We start from the raw sequence: 16,784 nt of genomic DNA on the forward strand, positions 1-16,784 counted from the left end.
TTTCCAGTTTTGTGGTTTACTGTCTTGGTAGACCACAGTTGATTCATCGTGATAGTTTTGAAGTAAATGATTTGGTTGGACTTAAAATTGCCCTTAAACATAAATAAAATTCTGTTTATGTTCATATTCATATTGTTAGCCGGTCAGCGTGTGACCTATGCACTAGCTCCTCCTTCTTTGGCCTGAGAGCAGTCAGGACCCCCTGTGGCTGTCTCAGAGTGCCTGCTCTTTTCCATAGCTGTAAACACCTTCTCCTCTTACAACCAGTCATCTGGGGCCTTGCTGCCCAGGCTAAAGGCCTTGCCACTGAAGAAGTCCTCTCACGAGTGGGATGACCTAAGCATTCTTAATACCAGCACTGACGTTAGGCTCGGGGAATGCTCCACTTCTGCCATGGTATTCCTGCTTGTGTCAGGCATGTGAAGGCTGCTTCTCATTTACAGTGTTGGCCATCGCCTTTTTCAGAGCTGCTGTCTGTATTGACATGCTTGGGACTCCTAATGGAAATACGTGAAAAATCACATTTTTGCAGGGTTTATTTTTTGTTTGTTTGTTTGGGGTTTTTGTTTTTGTTTTTTGTAATTTTTTTAAATCAATTTGTGGCCAGTCAGCAAAAATATGGCCAAAGCTTATTAATAAAACATGGGCTAAATTTCTTTCTTTCTTTATTTTATTTTATTTGTTTTGAAAAATTTAATTTTTAAGTTAGTTATTTGACGACTGTTGCACTGTCAAACAGTGGAAACCACATAAAATGTAATTAGTAATCCGGTGTCATGTGAAAATATATAACATATTTGATGGTCTTTATAATATGCGGTTCATACAGTGTTCATTAGTGTGGAATGTATTTGCATTAGCCTCATATTTTAATTTCCAAAACTAAAGAATAAGATTTTCAACACCACATGTGCCTGGATTGACTGAGTTCTTTGGGCTACAGTGAAAATTAACTTTTGTTTATGCCAGATCCTATGCCAGAGCCAGTTCTCTTGTTTTTCAGTTGAGAGGTTTGTTTGATTTGAGGAGGAAATTATTCTGTTTCTAAAGGCCTTGCTTTCCCTTCTCCTCTGCTTCATGGAGTGACTCATGGTGCATTTGGCTGACAGAAATGCTGCCATTCTGGTTCTTCTATTGAGACGTGTGTTCTTTTCTGATGAAGAGGAAGTTGCAGATAAATCATTTAGCTTTGCACACCTTGCCAGGCCAGAGAGACAGTGATGGACCCTCTCTATTGTGGCTGTGCTGAGAGAAGGGTGGGTGGGTGTGATTAAGGCTGGGCCTGTAGGGCATAGTTTGACTTGGACATGGTTTCTGCAACGTTTCTCCAATGAGGAACAGGTTGAGTGGGACCAAATGTCATGTGAAGGGTGGAGTCAACACGTCCAGATACAGGTCCTCCAGTTGGGTGCTGGGAAAGCTATGATTTATTGTCAGACGTGTTTGATAGCCAGTGTGGTGTAAGGTTAGGGGCAGAGAGGAAAGGAAACAGAGAGAGGTGGAGATTTCCGTGGGGCATGCTGTTAGTGATCTGGGCATGTTCTGGCACAGAAATGGTTAAGAATCTGCCCAAACCTTCTCCAAATGGAGCAGAGTGAGCATTAAGCAATCGGGGATAGATTGCAAACAATTAAAGAGATGCAGTGATTTACATGAGCAGATAGAATACGCTGAGAGTATGTTGATAATACACCATTTCTTCTTATGACCATTTCATTTTCACTGCGGATTTTAACATAAAACAGTTCTGAGCTCATTCTTCGTGCAGCCCTCAGAACACTAATGCTACAAAACATTTTTTTTGTGGGCAAGTTGACTTGTAAAATTTTCTTATTTCTTTTCCTAATGACACAAATATTTGAATTGGGCAGTATTATTTGTAAATATAGTGAGAGAAATTTGCTGGAATATACAAGTCTAGAAATTGGACTGTATAGTCTTTTCTTACAGAAAGAGTAGTGTTGCATACTGACTAAATGGATGATTTAGTTGAGAAAGGAATGAATAACTGGTTTAGAAAATGTTTTTCTTTTTCAAACTTTGTTAAAAGCATATATAAACAAAACACCTTCAGCCCCAGTGCTTTTAAAAAACTTTTAAAAAGCAGTTGTTTAAGAGAGTTTCACTTTATCCATCACCTGACTACATTTTTTTCTTTATTTTTACCCCTACTTCTTAGTGAATAAATGATAAAGTTAATATGATACTCTTCCTTTCTCACTTTCCTATCTCAGTCTTGCACCAATTCCCACAGCTGCAGTTATCTTTAACATGAGCCTGTCGTACGCAGTTGTGACATGTGCTCAACCTAGTGGAGTGGATTGTGTTCATTTCCAGAACCCTTTGAGTTTGAGAGAGATTGAGGGCAACAGTTGAACAGCAACAGACAGAGGGAGAGGGAATATGGGGGAAGGGGGACGGTATATCACTGAGTGCTGCTGCAGGACGTCCATGGCAGGTGCGAGCGTCCGTTAGCGAGCGTGGCAAAGTGGGGCGGGCTGAGGAGGGACAACTCCAGCTGCCATTTGTTGGCAGAAACAGTGAAGTTCTTTCTCTCTTCTACAGACCCCCCCTCTATATCATCTGTCTGTGTATATCTTTCTGTGTCTTTCTTTTTCTACGCATGCTGTAAGTCTGGCCTCATCCAATCAGGTTGTATGGGGCAGATGTGACAGGCTCTAAGGAATGTGAGGAATGCAGAGGCAGAGAGGGAGAGGGAGAGCAGAGAGAGAAGGCAAGAGAGGCAGGCAGAGACAGAGGCCTATGTGGGTGTGTCTGTAGGGGGAAGGGAAGAGGGGGGCAGCATATGGCTGTGAAGGGTGAACACATTGCATCTCTCTCTCTCTCTCTCACTCTCTATCTCTCTCTCTCTCTCTCCTACTCAGGGCTGTGCTGCTTGACTTTTATGGTCACTGATGGAGCAAAGGGAAGCAAAGCCTTTGAAAGCAGACACTGTTCATGCATCTGTATTAGCAAGCATTTTAGTACAAACAAGTTCAAGGAAATTCCCCCGTTTTTTTTTTTTTTTTTTTCTTCCCAAAACCTTGTGCATCATTGAATGATTAAGATGTAAACAAAGTCGCTGAGAGTGGTTTGATGTGAAATGCTCCATTCTAGACAAACATGGAGAAATTATTCACAGTGGTGCTGATAGGAAACAGACGTTTGAAGAGTTTCAGGTTTTTATGTCAAATGATAACATGCAGCTTAAATACGTAACTTTTTAGGAACATTTTAAAGCCCAGTGATTGATGATTGTTTTTAATAATTTAAAACAATAATGGCAGAGAGGTGTACGCAGGATACTGAAAGGAAAAACATTTTTTATATCATGTAGATTCCATATTACACTTTGGGCAGCAGCTGAAATTGCGATTATAGGCTTGGCTTTGTTTATATTTAAATAATTAGACTGTACACGAATTTTGGAAAAATGTAAGTATTTAAATGGTTTAAAAAAGGTATGTGACATTAGAATGTTTTTACATGGCAACTTGGAGTGTAGGAATGTTGGCAAAATGGCAGTATTTAATTTTTCTTCTCCAAATGCCAAAAGTAAGAATTATAAATAAGAATTATATATTTAAAAAATGTATATTAAATACCAAGATTTTTGAAGGAAATAATCCTGCAGTCATTTGCTTGATTCAGTGTTGATTGATGATGGGCAATCTCCGGAGATGTGTTTGCATGTAAGCGTCTTTTCCAAAGGAGAGGTTTCCTGACTTTGAGTGTGTTCAGTATGATTGGGGACGGGGGTGGTCCAGGTGTGAGGCCACCTGCGGATGTTCGGTTTCTGATTTCCCCTGAGTGAACAGTCTGTAATCTCTGAGCTCACAGAAATAGCTCAGCGATATCATAGAGAGCTTATGAAAGAGGGGAATGGATTGACCATCTCCATGTTTCTAAACACAGCCATCAGTTGAATATGTGAAAAGCAGATATATCACAATATATCTATAATATATATATACATACATTTTTATTTAGCATTAACAGATCCTTCCCCTAAATATTGATCATTCATTAAGTAACATTTTTAATGCCACAGAAAAATATGGACATAGACAAAAATGTATGTCTTCCAGAGGATATTACAGTTTTGGAAAGTCATAGGCAACATTTGCACAATTGAAAACAAACTGTACAGAAGACAGTATATAGAAATATAAAATAAAATAGAGTTTAAATATGAGTTTTTGCAGAAAGTTGTATTTGTGTGTATTTTAATGCCCCTCCTTCAGCGTTCACAGCTGATGTGTGCCCTTGAGCAAGGCACCAAATCCCCAACTGCTCTCAGGGATCCAATTTGGCTGCATGCTACTCGTGTGTGTGTGTGTGTGTGCGCTGCCATGGAAGAGTTAACTGCAGAATCGCATTTCACAGAAGGCTTTACTCTACCGTGCAAACATACACATGATCAGACGCACTCTGTTTTTACTGAAGTAAAAGTATGCACTGTCGTCATTTATAAATCAAGTTATTTAATAATCATGGCCTAGTTGAGAGCATACTGTAGCACACACATCTGCACATCTGTTTAATCAGCGTTTGAGTTGTAAAATCTAAGGGACAGCAGCAGAGTGACTCATAAGCAGAATAATCTTTTTCAGATTATCTACCTCAAATCTCTGGCCAAAATGTCAGAATCTCATTCTATTTTTTTGGCTTAACAATGATATAAATTGCACATTTTGCCTGGACATCTATCTATGTAGACTGCTTCCTGTCCGGGAAAAGAGAAACTATAGCTCACGTGGTGCGACTGACAAAGATAGGGGGTAGTTAGGCCCAAAATAGAAGCATAAAAGCAGTCTGCAGAGGAATGTCATGTAGGTAGAAGAGATGCATCTTTTGTAAGCTGATGTTACATAAAGGTAGAGCAGTGTTGTTTTCAAGGCGGCTCTTTCTGCCTTTTCATTGCCGTAGCACCTTAGCAACCGCATGGAAAGTCCCATTTTAAATTCAGCTCTTGCCCAACATTAGGGAGCAAAGCTATCACTTTAACGTTGACAGCTAGCCTTTATTAATTTTCTATTTGTAGTAAGTCATCTCACTGAGGCTGCAAGGGTTCATGTGTTTCTGTTTTCCACCCTTCTGCTTTCTTTGAGTGCCACCTTGTGGTAATGAAAAGGAAAGACTTTAAAACCTGTTCATTTCTATTTCCACAGGACGTAATGAGCTCATTGCCAGGTACATCAAGCTGAGGACCGGAAAAACTCGCACAAGGAAACAGGTATTTTTCCCCTGTATTTTTCACTCACATCTTATTTTACTTGAAATGCGTGACTGAAGGGCTCAACCAGTGAAGTTTGTTCATCCGTATCAGAGGTAAACATATCAGCAGTAAATTGGTAAAAAATAAGAGTTGCTTTATTAATCAACAGGCTGAAGGTTTAGTTAAATAGTACTTCACATACTGATATGATTTCAGTTTTTAAATTTTATAAAAAAAGAGCATCCCCCAGGGTGTGCTCCCGCCTTGCGCCCAGCGATTCCGGGTAGGGTCCGGACCCACCGCGACCCTGAACTGGATAAACGCTTACAGACAATGAATAAATGAATAAATTTCATATAGTGATGAACTACAAGTGGGGGTTCAGCATTCTTAGCCAGTTTGTTCAGTTAGGATCTGTTTGGATTCATCATCTTGACTTTTAATTTATTCATTAATTTTAATAACCAATTTTTATTTATTTACTGAAAAACTGGCTTATGAGCTTTTTTCTCCAGTATTTTGTTTTAACCTGTGTCTCATACCGCCATGTTTCTGATACAAATATAAATAGCAGAGCTTGATCTTTAATGGGCCAATGTGCTACATTTGAAAGTAAGAAACAGCTGTTTTTAGGACAAATTTAAGTCATAATTATGCTATAAAATATGTTGGCATATTTGTAACTTAAAGCTATAATCAATATAATAATTTGGTCTGTAGTGTGTTTTCTGATGGTTTTGAAAAACTGTTCCTTAGTGTCAGTAGTATATTTGTAACACTGTTAATCTGTAGAAATTAGTAAACAAGTTGGATCTCTTTGGCCCTTTATGATTGCAATGAATTTTTGATTACAAAACTATTACAAATATTTGTAATAGACCATCACATAGTTTTGTCACTTCGTTTGCATGATTTAGACTACAGTTATGTGCATTTTTATGGTAGAAGAGTGCACCTGTGTGTGTGTGTTTGTTTTAAAACCCTCTCAAACTCCTTCAGGTATCTAGTCACATACAGGTGTTAGCACGGAAGAAAGTCCGCGAGTTCCAAGCGGGTATAAAGGTAGGTGTCTCCTGCTGGCCCCCTCGGCTAGCATGTGAATGAGCGTCTCTTTCCTCCTTGGTTACGGCTTCTCTTTTCTCTCTCTTTCTTTCCCTCCTCTCCCCTCTTTTCTCTTTCCCCCTCTTCCTCTTCTGCAGGTTTCTAGCCATTTGCAGGTTCTTGCCCGGAGAAAATCTCGCGAAATACAGTCAAAGCTGAAGGTATGCGCTTTCTTGCGGGCGGGGCGGGGCTTGTGCAGCGTTTGGCTTTGCGCTTACCAATCGGAAACCACTTTGGAGCATGGAACTGCGAGTTCCATGGAGTCACTGGCTAACCAAAACTCTAAAAAAGAGCTGAATGACGGAAGAGACCTCCTTAAACAAAAGGCTGCTTGTTTTAAATGGAGGCTGCTATGATGTTGCTGTAGCGTAGTCATGGATGGTTGGAGTGCAGTTCAGTGCTCAGCACTGTGTGTGTGTGTGCGTGTGCGTGTCTTGCTTTGTAGCAGAGAAGGCTGAAAGTGCATGATGGCGCCATGCTCTTTGCCTGTAGGCTTTCCTGAGGCTCCCTGTTTCTTCAATCTTTTCCCCCTTTCATCCAGACCCCTCCCATATTCATCCCACCTCTTCAGTTCATTGTGTTCAGAACGAACAACAAAAGTGGTTTTGAAACAAATGATGATATTTTCACTGGCATGTATAATTAGGGGGGAAAAGTAAAAAGACTCGAAACCTACACTTTATGGGCAACAGTTTTATTTATTCTCAAATTAATATTAGGCATTAGTGCGGTCAGGGGCCGATGTTTGATGGTTCGCTTTGGACACAAAAAATTTGGATCTCAAAAAACTTCCAAAAAAAAAAACCACAACCCCAGTGCTTTGCAGCATAATACTAGGAGATTAATACCCCCCCTAGCTGGCATTGGGCATTGTGACCTAGGGTCATATGCAACTGGTCTAGAGCATCCCATTCTACTTGTTTCTCAGTGTTTTTCTCTGGAGATTATGAAAATTGTTAGTGGACAGTTAAATGTCTGTGTTAAAATGAGTGAATATTTAAATTACTCATTAGAAGATATGTCTACAAACATTTGGACATATTGTCTACTTAAGCAACCTTTGACAGTTTAAGAAAGAATGTCTGTATGATTCAGCACTTCCTGTAAGTCTTTAGAAACCTGTACAGTAAGTTCATAACTGTGGAACCCTTTAGTAACTTTCCTTAAGCAGATAAACACTGAAAGGATATTATATGATTCCTCCTGAGTTACATAAACATAATAATATATTATGTCCATTATTAAATATCTTCTCTAACGATTCTCTAACTAAATACATTTTGACTGTTGGTATATAATTCCTGTTTTTGAACTTTTTAGAAGTAGGAAATATCCGGTTTATCCCAGTATAAAAACTAGTAGTGTAGCTAATTTAACTTCAAAAATCCATAGGTTTCGCACACTCTTCAGCTTCTAATTTTAATTCCAGAAATAAAAACATTACATACAAATAATTGCGCACACATATTATATGATAGGAGCCTGGTTTCCCAAAAGTAAGTAAGTATGTGTGTGTGTGTGTGTACATACATCTTAAAAATCTTAGTTTTAAAGAGTGTGTTATTCATTTGAAGAATCATGCTTATTTAAGTTATCATTATAGTGCAAATGTAAAAAATAAAAAAATGACCTCACTTTTTAAACTTCAGAGTCACCTCCATACTACAGAACACTTGTAATACATTCGTATAATGACACTTTTGGGAAACCAGTCCCAAACCTTTGATAAATGGACTGTTTGGGTTCTATGTAAATTTATATTATGACATGTGAGAGAGAAACTATCCAAAATGATAGAGAGATAAGCTAACACACAGTTTTCTAGAGCTTTGTTATTAATGGATTTTCTTTCCTTTGATTCAGGCCATGAACTTGGTAAGTGTGGATTTAGATTTTGCGTTTTGCTTCGCTTTGCCGCACCGCGCACAGCTAATTCCCAGCTTCCTGCTTACACACCTCCCATCCCTTATCCTGCTACATTTATACATTTCCCATGAGCCTTTGTGTTATGTTTAGGTGTCATATTCCTGGACATTTTACCCACACGCATTACCTGCTTCAGATAACTGTCACGTCCTGGTCATCTGTTGAATGCACCAGTAAATACAGTTTGTGGGCATTTTGTAAAATCAGATACTCAGAATGTCTTGCATTGAGTTGCATTTAGAGAATTCTTCTAGTCTGAGACATGCTAATGATGGTGACCAGCTGTTAAATTACAAGCTGGAATAAACTCATCTAGAATGTAGTCACAGACCCCAGCCACATGAAAAGTAGGAAGGTGTAAAATGTTATTCGAGAAAATGCCAACCTGCTTTAGCTGTGCCCTGATTTAAGAACACTAGGGCTGTATCCAAAACCACATACTACATATCGTCACTGTCCAAACAGAAACATGTATTTTCATTTTTGTACATATTTAGTTTACTACATTATCTGAACCCAGCAGCTGTTCTTCAAATTGTGCTCTAAAATTACTTGGAATAAAATCCTTTTACAATGACTTCCATTGAAAATAAAGAAGGAATCTTCATACTCCTATAAAGTCACTTAGGAATGAAATGATAAAGAATAAAGAAAAAAAAACCACAGTGTACAGGAGACCTGTTCAGCACCATCATGTCTTACACAACCACTGCCTCGTTTTTCCCAGACTTGGTTTCACTTTGAAATATAATTTTGATTTGAAGGACACTTCCAAGTAGTGCACTATAAATAGTGTACGTTTTCGGGAGAATATATTTTAGTATCTGGTTTTGGAAGCAGGGTTTGCCTGAAATCGCTATAATTTCCAGTAGATTTTAGATTATTTTCATCTGATGTTAATTCAGGATAGAAACAGGAACTGAAGCAATTTGTTCCATGTTACTGTCACTTCCTGACTTGCTGCTGTGTTGTGTCTGTGACTGGTATCACCTTGTGTGCTCCGGTGCCACCTTGCCTATCAGCCTCTAACTGTTGCTGCCTGTTGCCTCTTTCATCTCTTGTGGAAATCATGAGGAGCACTATAAACTAAATTCACCCCACTGCCAAATAGATTAAATATTAAACTCTTCGTAATTATTTGCAAAATAATCAGTTCTGTGTTAGCCTGTCACAATAATTACATTATCGACTTATTGAACAATATATGGACATTTAAATGAGTGTGTTTATTCTAAGTAAACATGAATTTGCTTCTGTATCATCATTATGGCAGTGACATAAAATGGTCCCAAAATAACAATAAAACAATTATCACAATAATTTCTGGGACAATGTACCAGGCACAAAAATGTCTATCGTGACAAGTCTAGTTCTAGGGCAGCGTTTGGGGTAGGTGCTGACTTGCACTGAATTTTCATCCATTATGTGCTCTCTGATTTCCTTCTCTGGCATCTGGGTTGAGAATTGCTTCATTTGTTAATGTGCAGAGATGATGAAAGTCTTATTTGCTGAAATATTAGTTTTACTCCACTGTGGCCTGAACTGTAGCATGTGTGTGAGAAAATGTGTTTGAGTATGAAATATGTTTCTAACCAGTGTCTCGTGTTCCACTTCAGGATCAGGCATCCAAAGACAAGGCTCTTCAGAACATGGCAGCACTCTCCTCAGCCCAGATAGTGTCTCCAAACCTGATCAAGAGCCAGCTTCCCCCACTGCCCCAACCTCCTTACCCACCACCCTCTTTAGCCCCAGGCGCCAGAGTAGGTCTAGATCTGAGCAAATTCACACTCACATGTGCCAACCTCCAGAATCTACATGCTTTACATTCTTTGTTTTTTTTTTTTGTAGTTTTGGCCGTCTCCAATTCCAGGACAACCTGGACCCTCTCAGGAGTGAGTTTTGTTTTCGTTTCATGTGCCTGATACTAGTGCATTCTAAAAGCCAAGTTTGAACGTCTGGGTATCTGTGAACATGCACAGGCATTTGTATGCAGATGTTTACATAGCAGTCTGCCAGAACTCAATCTATGTTCATTTTCTCAGTTCTGCAGTCACAGCCTGGGAGAGCTCTGCCATTTGCAGCTGTGTACATTTGAATTTAATATGTTTGTTAGGTTATAACAACACAAATTAACATAATGCACCAAAGTGGCCAATGCTAAATGAGAAAGATTCTGAATCAGGTGTCTCACATCAAAACGCTATAATTAAGCATATATTTTAAATAATTGATTAAACCCCTTTTACCCTCTCTGCTGAAATGTCACGAATGTACAGATGCATCAAATTAAAAATTCAATATTTTCAATAAGATCTCAGTTAGATTGTAATTTATTGAGATGTACCCGTATGTCATGCTGCCATTGAAACTAATGTAGGAAGTTGAATTCATCATCATTTACAAGATGAACCTTTCAGTTAGTAATCTACAAGTCATGTCTAACGGTACATGAACACTGTTGTTGCAGCATCAAGCCATTTGCACAAACCTACTCAAACTTATCCGGACCTGTTCCGCCACCCATATCAGGTTCGTTTTGTTTTGTTCCCTGTATGTTGTATAATTAAAAAATAACTAGATTGGTATATTTGTATGGGGTTTTCTGTGTTGTCTGTCCAGCCTATGAGCCCCTGGCCCCTCCCCTCCCACCCACAGCCACAGCAGTGCCTGTGTGGCAGGATCGCACTATCGCCTCTTCCAAGCTCCGCATGCTGGAGTACTCTGCCTTCATGGAGGTTCCTCGAGATGCGGACACTGTGAGTGACTACATACTGCACAAACTAGTGTCTCATTTCTCAAACTATAAGGATTTTGGAAAAAAACACACTTCTAAGTTAAGATTTTACAAGGAAGTCTTAAAGTCATAGTTTTATACAATAATCCCCTTCATGTCACTTGAGATATATCTGGTGTTTGAATTTCTCCTTGTATTTTTCCTTTAACAGTACAGCAAACATCTGTTTGTGCACATTGGACAGACCAACCCCTCATACAGTGACCCCCTACTGGAGGCAGTGGATATCCGGCAGATCTATGACAAATTTCCTGAAAAGAAAGGAGGCCTGAAGGAGCTGTATGAAAAGGGCCCTCAGAATGCCTTCTTCCTAGTCAAATTCTGGGTCAGTGAATTTCAGAAAGTCACTTGGCAGTCAGTTTATCAGATGGTCTTTGTTTAGAAGGGTTACTCTTCTTAACGTACTGAGTTTCTTCTGTATATGTAAGCGCTTGTCATGTTGTGTGATTGGTTTATTTATTTATGATTGGTGGGATGGAGGAGAGGAAGCATACATACATGCTAAATATGCTCATGTTACCATATTAAATAGTTCATAAATGGATAATGGCATCTGATCTGTTGAGATACCTGCTTATTTCTGGTCTTTTTTTCTATTTAAAAAAATATATATGTAGTACATATAATCGCTGACATTTTCTTCACTTGAAAGCTAAAGCAAATAAGTTGCTGGACCAAGTTTTCGTAGGGGGACTTTGACATAAGAAAGTGAGATCTTGTCAACTTCTACCTTAATAAAAAAAAATACCATTCGTATTATTAAGTTCAAAAGATGTGTTACAGTGGAGGTCTTGCTAATGGGTAGAATCACTAGTGACTCACTTTGTCTGGAGTATTAGGCAAATAATAAATAAAACAAAAAACTAGGACATATTTATGCATCTGAAACTAAATTAGATTTTTTCTTTGGCCTGTGACACAGGCGGATCTGAACAGCAGTGATATGCAGGATGGACCTGGATCCTTCTATGGCGTCAGCAGCCAGTACTGCAGCACTGAGAATATGACCATCACAGTCTCCACTAAAGTCTGCTCCTTTGGCAAACAGGTTGTGGAGAAAGTGGAGGTTAGTCACAGCTCACAAAAAAAGTAAAATCATTGGAGAATATGAATGATTGCTTGTTTTAAATGAGCAGCCAAGTGAGTATATTTCGGGTTGTAGCTCTGTGCAGGGGATACTCATACATATTTTAAAACACTGTGCTGAAAGCAGGACAGAGGGTTATTTTTCTGGTCAATGAATAAAAGAGTGCTTGTTTGTGTTTAAATTTTACATATTCTGAAAAAAAAAAATTCTCATTTGGGTCTAGCAGCTCTTCTTTCTTCCAGTGTTGGACAACTAAATTATTTTAGCGACAGCTTACACAGCCATGGCTGTTTAGTACTTTCAAATAACTAGAGGTTTTTATTTACATATATTTTATTTATTTCAGACTGAGTATGCTCGAGTAGAGGGTGGGAAGTGTGTGTACAGGATCCATCGCTCACCTATGTGTGAATACATGATTAACTTCATCCACAAGCTCAAACACCTGCCGGAGAAATACATGATGAACAGTGTCTTAGAGAACTTCACTATTTTACAGGTAAGAGGCAGAGAAGCATTATAGCGGGTGCAATTTTGGAAATTTGGTTTGTTGGTGAGCATTCATACTGCATGTTTGAATCGTTTGCCCTGTATAGACAAAGCCTGCGATTGATATTCTCACACTGTGTTAAAGCAGTCTGTCTGACTGATATGCCACAGCATGAGCACTCACACATTGCGGGTAAAACAGCCCCTCGGGAGAGTTTGTCTACATACAAACACTCAGTTCAGCAGAATATGCCGCCTTGTGTAAGACAAAGTGAATGAATTTTCTAACTTGTGCCATGCTGAAATTTCTTGAAAACAAGCTGAGGTGAGGCTTGGGAGTGTCTGGGAAGACTTAGGCAGTAACATTTGTCCACTTTGCAGAGAGAATTGGAGGTAAGCTGTGATGGGACTGTGAGTATGTGTAGTGGTCTCCAAGCATTTTCAGCTCACTCTGTGTATTGTGACTAATATCCAGAAATGGGGTCAAATCGTGAAAAAATAGACCAAAATTTGGAACGTGTCAGAAATTCATTCGGACGTCTGACTGCGTACTTGGAGGTCCTTTGGGCAGTTAAGCTAATCTGAGTCTGAAATGTCAGCAATGACCAAATTGGGCTTAAAAAAGGGCCAAAATTGCACAGTGTATGTTTGGCTTTTGTGTGTTGCGCTAGGAGTGCATCAGACACAGCAGAGCTGCTGTAGTTTTTAAACACTGTCCCACTCACTGACCACAGACAAACCTACCATGTTGTTCCACATTTTAGATATCAATTCAGAAATGGCTCATCTGTTGCTGTACGGTTTGTGTTAGTCGTCCTGTAGTCCTTCATCAGTGGTCACTGGATGCTGCTCGCAGGACAGCATCCTGTTGGTTGGAAATTTTTTTATTGGTTGATGCAAAAAAGCAACAAAACAAAAAACAAAGATACTTTAGAGTGGTTAGACATGTTTTCGAGGAAATCTATCACAAATGGTATGTCTTTCTTTTCTTGTAACATTCTAACATCCTGCATGTACCAATCCTGTGGTGTTTTTTGTTTCAGGTGGTGACCAACAGGGAAACACAGGAAACTCTGCTGTGCATAGCGTTTGTATTTGAAGTGTCCACAAGCGAACATGGGGCACAGTATCATGTGTACCGGCTCATTAAAGACTAGCCACCCCTGTGAGGACAGGCTTTGCCAGTGGACACTGTCACTTTGTGCAATGCCACCACAGACTGTCCAGACGTCAGAGCAATACCGCAGCAGGTTGAAGAGGGTGGACGTGATTGTTTCTATACTGACCCGGGTTTACAGTAAGTGGACAGAAGACTGAGGAGTGGAAAATCATAAATGTAGTATTGCTCTGTTAACGGACAATCTCTTTTTTATTACATATTTAAATGCCTTAAAAACAAAATGGGTCACACATAGGTATTTGTTGCGTAGAAATTCTAAATGTTTTTATGCCTTTTTTTTCTTTTGTATTTGTCTTCACTGAGGGACTGTGAATGTGGAATGCATTGACAGGAAGGAAGCAAGGTTTTTAATAATGGAAGACAATGTGTGTCTGTAGCAGGTGCACAATGCGAAATAGAAGTAAGGACCAGGGCCTCAAGAAGAGGGTTAAGGAAATTTTTTGCAAAGGACAGGTCTGCTGTAAATACAGTAATGCTTGAAAGTTTGGGCACCCTTGGTCTAATGACTTGTTTTGTTCTTTTTTTCTGAATCAATTTAAGCTGTCAACTTCTACACAGAATACACTTCATCACATTTAGTTATTCATTTTTATTAGCTACAGTGAACATATTGAGGGAAAACTATTAAACAGAGTTAGGCTAGGGCACTTTTTATTTTTCCCAGTGTGTTCAATTCAGCAAATGATAAAACATGTGCATTAATATTTCTAGAAAAAAAATCTAATTTCACCGTGGAACATATATTCACTTATTTTCCACATAGAAATTGGGGGGAAAAAAAATAAATAAACATGTCACTGGACCTGGGGTTTCCAAACTTTTGCATACAGCTGTACACTGCAGTGGTTTCTGACATCCTCAAGCTTTAACCATCTTTAATTCCCATCCTCTTTATGCCACTCTTGAGTGAATGACAAACAGTTTGAAGCCAAACTAGCACACACAGCTGTTAGTATGACATACTCAACATTTGACCATGTACAGAACGAGAACCTGCAGTGCATTTGCATTGATCTGTCCTTATCCAGCATGGAGGTGTCAGAAACAGGAAGGCTTTCATGGCCACCCAATGACTATTAGGTTCGTGAATGTGGCAAGTGCCTCTCTCCAAAGAACTCAACGTGGATTGACATTCTAAAGTGCCTTTTTTTGACTACCTCTTGACATGAGTTGATATAAATATGTGCTAATGTTTTGATACTAGAGCATGACTAAGCCTTTAAGCCTTTTACCCCCTCAAAGCTCACTTCTTTATTCTGTTTGCAACAAGTGCATCTGAGCAGGAGCAGGTGCTCAAATGTGCTTCTCACAAACAGACAGTGGCACAAGGAGAGATTTAATAAACATGACCATCAGCATGTATACTTTTGCATTAAACTGCCCTCTAACACAGAGAAAACGGCTACCCAGCGGCTGCCTATCAGCCAGTACTTTACAGATAGTAGTGGTACTATACCTCTGTAATGTTGCTCTTTTTTGTTTGTTGTTTTTTTGACAGTGGAAAAGCTTGCCTTTTGTGTATTCTCTGGTGCTTTTGGATCCTTTTAAGAGATTCATCATTATTAAAAAGCAAATCTCCCTCAGATAATAAGCTCTTGTGCCATCCTCAAAGTTCAAGACATTGAACAGCTCAACTTCATTTTACATGGAGCACTAAGAACACTACATTTGTTCGGTTTAACTTTCCCCAGAGCATCGAAAAGAGACAGTTAATGATTTAATCCTCATTGATCTGTCATTCCCACCCGTCTGTAAAGGTTTGTGGTGTCGCTTTTTGCATGTGCATCGCATTTTGGGTGTAATGTATAATTATAAAGCCAACTTGTTGAACTTGGAATTACTTTCGTGTTCATTTAATTCACTGCCCATTGCTGCCATTATGCACCTAATTGGAGCTAATATTAGGTTAGTTACACTACAATAATGGGATCATGGATAGTTTTCAGGCAGTATACTACTACTGAAGAATGTTGATTTTCTCAAAAACGGTGCACTTGACAATGTAACAAAAACTTGAATTTTAACAGCAATCAAATTAAATTGAATGACCATTTTAAATCTGTTCCCAGTGACTGTATTATTGTTTCTCCCTACTCCAAAAATGTTGCAGCCACTGATTACTAGAGGCAGATCTGCTTGTGTGAAAGCTGTTCCACATTTTGCGGAAAGTATTGTATATGAATGTTAACTTGTTTTTTTTTTTATTGTATTTTTTTTTATTTAAGGGTACAGTATTGCTGGTGTTTTAAGAAAACCTGGTACCTCAGTAAAGCTTGATCTCTGTACTTAGGTTACACCAAATTGTATGTAAATATGTTTCAGACTTCTGTATAGAAGATGTATCTGATTTTGGATCAAATTAAGAAAGGCAAAACAAAAATTTCACAGGGACAGTGTTTTCCTGTGATACCAGCAATGTTTGATATTTGATTCAGTTGATTAATTGTGAATGGTTTGGCAAATGCTTTAGACGAATCAAGATTTTGAACTATAAATTGTCCAGAAATTCATTCATGACTAAAGTTACACGGTACTCTGTTGGAAACTGACAATGACAGACTGAGGTTCAAGCTGTCACTTTGCTTTATCAACTGAACTGGTACAACTTTAGCCTATAAACTGTGTTGTCTGTGAACTTCGATGACACTTTCCTCAATTGTACTTTTTTTACAGGCTTTGTTTTTTATTATAATTATTAATTTTATGTTTGCTCTTTGACTTTCAGTTTTTGCTGTATGCATTAACTGAAAATTGTGTGTTACTGTTGAGATTTTATATAATAATCTAAATGGTGTTGGAGTTGTTGTTTATTTTTTTTTTTTTTGTTTGTTTTTGCCTCCCTCCTTACCCAGTAACGGTTCACTGTGGCCTTGGTTACCAACTGTGCATTGAAGTCATTTATATTATAATATCTACAATGTGAGGGGTTTGTACAATATAATCTAAACAATATGTATAGTAATACCAATAAAATGTCTTGGTTCCCCTT

General features: G+C 38.7%; 1 protein-coding gene across 6 annotated transcripts in view; it reads left to right on the plus strand.

Moving 5' to 3' along the window:
* tead3b (TEA domain family member 3 b) overlaps positions 1–16,784 on the plus strand; it is a 39,810-nt gene extending 23,026 nt beyond the window's left edge. For 3 of the 6 annotated variants that reach the window (XM_066664808.1, XM_066664807.1, XM_066664809.1), the window contains 11 exons: positions 5,172–5,236; positions 6,418–6,480; positions 8,183–8,194; positions 9,862–10,005; positions 10,094–10,137; positions 10,713–10,774; positions 10,865–11,001; positions 11,191–11,364; positions 11,962–12,105; positions 12,473–12,625; positions 13,659–16,784. In XM_066664808.1, coding sequence (XP_066520905.1) covers positions 5,172–5,236; positions 6,418–6,480; positions 8,183–8,194; positions 9,862–10,005; positions 10,094–10,137; positions 10,713–10,774; positions 10,865–11,001; positions 11,191–11,364; positions 11,962–12,105; positions 12,473–12,625; positions 13,659–13,772 — 1,112 coding nt within the window. In that variant the 3' untranslated portion in view covers positions 13,773–16,784. Of the gene's footprint in view, positions 1–5,171; positions 5,237–6,217; positions 6,281–6,417; positions 6,481–8,182; positions 8,195–9,861; positions 10,006–10,093; positions 10,138–10,712; positions 10,775–10,864; positions 11,002–11,190; positions 11,365–11,961; positions 12,106–12,472; positions 12,626–13,658 lie in introns of all 6 variants that reach the window. The other 3 variants (XM_066664811.1, XM_066664810.1, XM_066664812.1) reach the window with 3 other exon arrangements.

Source organism: Hoplias malabaricus, chromosome 3 (assembly GCF_029633855.1).
Source record: "Hoplias malabaricus isolate fHopMal1 chromosome 3, fHopMal1.hap1, whole genome shotgun sequence".
NCBI lineage: Eukaryota > Metazoa > Chordata > Actinopteri > Characiformes > Erythrinidae > Hoplias > Hoplias malabaricus.